Source organism: Salvelinus namaycush, chromosome 1 (genome assembly GCF_016432855.1).
Source record: "Salvelinus namaycush isolate Seneca chromosome 1, SaNama_1.0, whole genome shotgun sequence".
In the NCBI taxonomy this organism is placed as follows: Eukaryota; Metazoa; Chordata; class Actinopteri; order Salmoniformes; family Salmonidae; genus Salvelinus; species Salvelinus namaycush.
The window spans coordinates 21,068,414-21,073,444 of record NC_052307.1 but is presented as its reverse complement, the minus strand read 5'-3'; the positions used below and the strand labels follow the sequence as shown (position 1 = coordinate 21,073,444).

General features: G+C 40.6%; 1 protein-coding gene across 2 annotated transcripts; it reads left to right on the top strand.

The window, feature by feature from the left end:
* Positions 1-202: 202 nt before the first annotated feature.
* LOC120054391 (protein CUSTOS-like) lies at positions 203-4,749 on the top strand. Of its 2 annotated transcripts, XM_039001807.1 has the most exons (6): positions 203-345; positions 511-559; positions 689-787; positions 3,283-3,347; positions 3,472-3,562; positions 3,711-4,749. In XM_039001807.1, exons 1-6 carry the CDS (start codon positions 216-218, stop codon positions 4,060-4,062), a joined length of 786 nt encoding a protein of 261 aa, XP_038857735.1. In that variant the 5' UTR covers positions 203-215; the 3' UTR covers positions 4,063-4,749. The 2 variants fall into 2 exon arrangements, with proteins under 2 accessions (XP_038857735.1, XP_038857743.1); XM_039001815.1 differs by lacking the exon at positions 511-559.
* Positions 4,750-5,031: the final 282 nt, after the last annotated feature.

Here is a 5,031-nt window from a genome sequence, read left to right as displayed (position 1 = left end):
TCTTAAAATAAGATTTAAACCAAACCTTAACCACGCTGCAAACATTATGCCTAACCTTAAATTAAGACCAAAAAGCTAATTTGTGTTTTCATAAATGTTTACGATACATAGCCAATTTGGACTTTGTGGCTGGGGTAACTAGTGACAACCGTTTGCCTTGAAATAATGAATTACCCATAGTGCATTGCTTTGTAGCCACACGTGCTCGATCCAACATGTCAGCGCCTGTTGGGACGATGGCCGAAGACTCAAGCAGTGAAGATGAAGATCTAGAACATTTTAAGGAAGCAGCTTGGAGTTTTGGCACATATGGAACTAATGGTACACACAATGCCAACCCGGCAGGTAAATTCAGCCAAACTTTAGTGCACCTTTGCTTTAGCTAAGACCCAGGGTGTAGTTAGCTAGCTAAAGCTAACAGTCATAACAACAAAAGTGGGGTGGGAGATGGCTAGCTAAATGTGTGAAATCTTGAGCCAACGAGCAAATCTATCTTTCTCCCAACGACAGTAACTGCTGTTGTTTTAGATGGGGTAAGCAATGTCAAGCAATCCCGTCGGTAAGTTTTAATTTACTCTGAAATCCTGCTATCCCCTCTATTTTTGACTCATCATTAATAGAGGTTTTGTATCTAGCTTGGCTTTACCAGCTACACTTATACTGTTTTATTGTATACCATGGTCAACAGTGTGGCTGTATCTAAACATGAACATGATGGGAACGAGTTGCAGACGACCCCAGAGTTCCGTGCGCACGTTGCAAAGAAATTAGGGGCTATGCTTGACAGGTATTTATTTTATATTTATTTATAAAATATATATAAAATTTAGGGGTTGATCAGCTTTAATATTGTGGATAGATTTTTGCTTCCATCAATGTAATTGCGTCATTTCGAATCCCCCATATATTTTTGGGGTAAATATACACTGCTCAAAAAAATAAAGGGAACACTTAAACAACACAATGTAACTCCAAGTCAATCACACTTCTGTGAAATCAAACTGTCCACTTAGGAAGCAACACTGATTGACAATAAATTTCACATGCTGTTGTGCAAATGGAATAGACAACAGGTGGAAATTATAGGCAATTAGCAAGACACCCCCAATAAAGGAGTGGTTCTGCAGGTGGTGACCACAGACCACTTCTCAGTTCCTATGCTTCCTGGCTGATGTTTTGGTCACTTTTGAATGCTGGCGGTGCTTTCACTCTAGTGGTAGCATGAGACGGAGTCTACAACCCACACAAGTGGCTCAGGTAGTGCAGTTCATCCAGGATGGCACATCAATGCGAGCTGTGGCAAGAAGGTTTGCTGTGTCTGTCAGCGTAGTGTCCAGAGCATGGAGGCGCTACCAGGAGACAGGCCAGTACATCAGGAGACGTGGAGGAGACCGTAGGAGGGCAACAACCCAGCAGCAGGACCGCTACCTCCGCCTTTGTGCAAGGAGTGGCACTGCCAGAGCCCTGCAAAATGACCTCCAGCAGGCCACAAATGTGCATGTGTCAGCATATGGTCTCACAAGGGGTCTGAGGATCTCATCTCGGTACCTAATGGCAGTCAGGCTACCTCTGGCGAGCACATGGAGGGCTGTGCGGCCCCAGCAGCAGGACAGCTGCACTACCTGAGCCACTTGTGTGGGTTGTTGTTAGGAATGTTGTTAATAAATAGTTAAAACAAATTCTAGCTTTAGATAAAACTATAACTAATTGAACTCTGCATGCCTGGTGAAAAGAGATTTGTGTTGTGGGTCATAAAATAAGCAGAAAGGGTCATTAAACTATGGTTGAACTGACCCAACTTAGCCCTGAGATGTTTAGATAAGGCTGTGGGTAATTTTTTAGGTCTTCCATTATCTTGAGTTGTCTGCTAAAGTGGTAATAAATTATAGTGAGCCTTCAGGATAATTTATTATATTATGTGTCATGTGTGTGTCCTGTGAAGTTAGAATGAACTTTTGAACCTGTTTTCTATTTGTCAGGACAATGAGACTTATTCTGTAACCTATGACGTCATATCTTGTATATAAACCTGTGTTTATGATCAAATGGCAGCGTGCTCCGAGAATAAACACTATTATCTAATTTTAATAAGACTGTATCCTGTCTATTTTATGTTAATAAGTATCTTACAAATTCTTATAAATAGACAGATTGAATTTAATTAATGAGTACATTAGAGGAATAATTTAATTCCACTAACAGTTGTAGACTACGTCTCATGCTACCACTAGAGTGAAAGCACCGCCAGCATTCAAAAGTGACCAAAACATCAGCCAGGAAGCATAGGAACTGAGAAGTGGTCTGTGGTCACCACCTGCAGAACCACTCCTTTATTGGGGGTGTCTTACTAATTGCCTATAATTTCCACCTTTTGTCTATTCCATTTGCACAACAGCATGTGAAATTTATTGTCAATCAGTGTTGCTTCCTAAGTGGACAGTTTGATTTCACAGAAGTGTGATTGACTTGGAGTTACATTGTGTTGTTTAAGTGTTCCCTTTATTTTTTTGAGCAGTGTGTGTATATATATATATATACACTTTTTAAATTTAGAATATACCTTTATTTTCTGCAAACCCTACCACCCCTCCCCCAATTGGAGTAAACTAATAAACAATAACACTTAGGCTTACCTTCAGTTTATACATACTATACACATTTTACAGACACAATCTATTTTACAATAGTTATATTTAGTTTGTTTTTAGTCCCGGCCTTCCTCTATTTCTGATGTCCATCCATTTTGATTTCTATTGTAACTGCTATTTCACAAAAGTTCTGAACCTATATACTTTTTACAGACCCCATATGTTTTACATTTGTTATCTTGTTGTTATTAGTCCCACCCTTCAGCTCCATTCAACCCCTCCTATCTATCCCTTAACACCATCCATTTTGGATTTCTATTTGCCATATATTTTTCAACTGTGCTGTGATGCTTCACAAAAGTACTGAATCTTTCTATTCTCATCGTTTCTACAGATTGTAAATTAAAGGGGAAAAAATCTAAAATAATTATTATATTATTGATCGATTGACTATGACTTTTCAAATCACCCAGTATTGCTATCTGCAGCGTTAGTTCTAGGTAAATGTTGCAATTCTTCAGCCATTCCTGGACCTGACAGGTATTTCTTACTTGTCATGGGAAAATGTTAATAAACATCAGTTTTACTATTTTAGCTAGCTACATCAAACTGTTATAGCCTTTGCCTCATGTTACCATCACCTGTCTACTTTTCAGTCACATACTTTAATCCAACTATGAAATTTGATGTTCAGTTGTATTTCAGTGATATCTGCAGAAACATCAAGACCCTGCACAGAGTCAACCAAATGTGAAGATGGTGAGGGTTTATCCATAAATTGGTTTGCATTGAAACTGATACAGTAATTACAAAATGTGTGATGTGTTGTCAGATGTGATGTAGATGCTGCATGTGGTCTTGATCTTATTTCTTGGTTTTGAAGGTTTCCGGCTGTTCACCACATCTGTCCCAGGAGAGTTTACCATTGATCCCCCTCCTCCTCCTGTAAGGCGCAGGCCCATCCCCAGCTCAAGGTGATACTTGTTCTGTTTAGGCCTGGCCTTTTAACCATTGGGATGTGTGAGGTGGTTTGATGTCACCTTCATTTCTACGTTGAGAGGAATCCTTATACAGTAGCATTGCATACTGTAATAAATGTTTGTTTCTGCAATGTTATTCTAGTGACAGTGACAGTGAAATGGAGATGAGACTGAGAGAGGCAGCAGTGTCAGTCACAGACCTCCTATCATCAGCTCTCCCCTGCGGGATTACACATTCCCTGCCGGAGTCCCCCAGCTCAGAGAAAATGAAGAAGAAGAAGAACAACAACAAAGGAGAGGAGGCAGAAAGAGAGGACCATAATAACAGCCCTGTCCCAAAGAAAAATATGAAAAGGAAAGCTCTCCAGGGGGAGTGTGGAGATGTAGAGCACTGTGGAGAATCCTCACCTAATGCTAAAACCGATGAGGAGCAGAAGAGGCCAGAAGAGGACATTCTACCCCTGAAGAAGAAGAAGAAGAAGAAGAAGAAATGAAGTATAAAAGCACTGAGAGACTTGTGTGCTGTGATTTGGCATGTTGGCTGTTTGTTCCGTACTTGTGAGACCTGTTGTACTTGGGAATCTTATCACTGATTATAACATGGTCAGGTCATACACTCATATCACAGCAATTTTGTACTCTGTAGATTGCATTCCAGAAAATAACAATGTGATCTTTCAGAAATGTGAAATAAGTCTTTCATAAGGTATTTGATGACCGTTTTCTCTACCCAAAACACAATTTGTTCTATGCCTTGTTTTGTAAAGGAAGTAGTTTACACTGAATTCAACTTACATGTAAATTTATGAGCAGAATGCTATACAATAATTTGTTATTAACACTTCTCTGTTGATAACGTACACACTCTGGCCCGTTTATTTGGTACAATACCCTGTTCACAAAAATGGATCGCTTGTACAGACAGTGAGTCACTTGGCTGTGGCTTGGTATATAAGACGGGCATCGAGGCATTCAGTTACTGTTCAATTGAATGTTAGAATGGGCAAAACTAGTGACCTAAGCGACTTTGAGCGTTGTATGATCATCTGTGCCAGGTGCACCGGATCCAGTATCTCAGAAACAGCCACCCTCCTGGGCTTTTGACGGACAACAGTGTCTAGGGTTTACAGAGACTGGTGCAACAAACAAAAACATCCAGTCAGTGGCAGTCCTGTGGGAAAAAACAGCTTGTTGATGAGAGAGGTTGAAGGAAAATGGCAAGAATCGTGCAAGCTAACAGGTGGGCCACAAACAGACATTTAACGGCGCAGAAGGGCATCTCGGAACGCACAACTTGTCGATCCTTGCCACGAATGGGCTATTGCAGCAGACGACCACACTGGGTTCCTTTCCTTATCAGCTAAAAACAAGAAGAAGCGGCTCCAGTGGAGATGCGATCCCCGACAAATATGCGATCCCCGACAAATGCTGTTGTATTATGCTGATGGCAGAGTCAGGATTTG

Bases quoted from the DNA above. Each gene is read 5' to 3' on its own strand.
- LOC120054391 (XM_039001807.1), top strand. From the start codon at position 216: ATGTCAGCGCCTGTTGGGACGATGGCCGAAGACTCAAGCAGTGAAGAT. The intron at 788-3,282 runs GTATTTATTTTA...TTTGATGTTCAG, and splicing joins TTAGGGGCTATGCTTGACAG to TTGTATTTCAGTGATATCTG. The intron at 3,348-3,471 runs GTGAGGGTTTAT...TTGGTTTTGAAG, and splicing joins GTCAACCAAATGTGAAGATG to GTTTCCGGCTGTTCACCACA.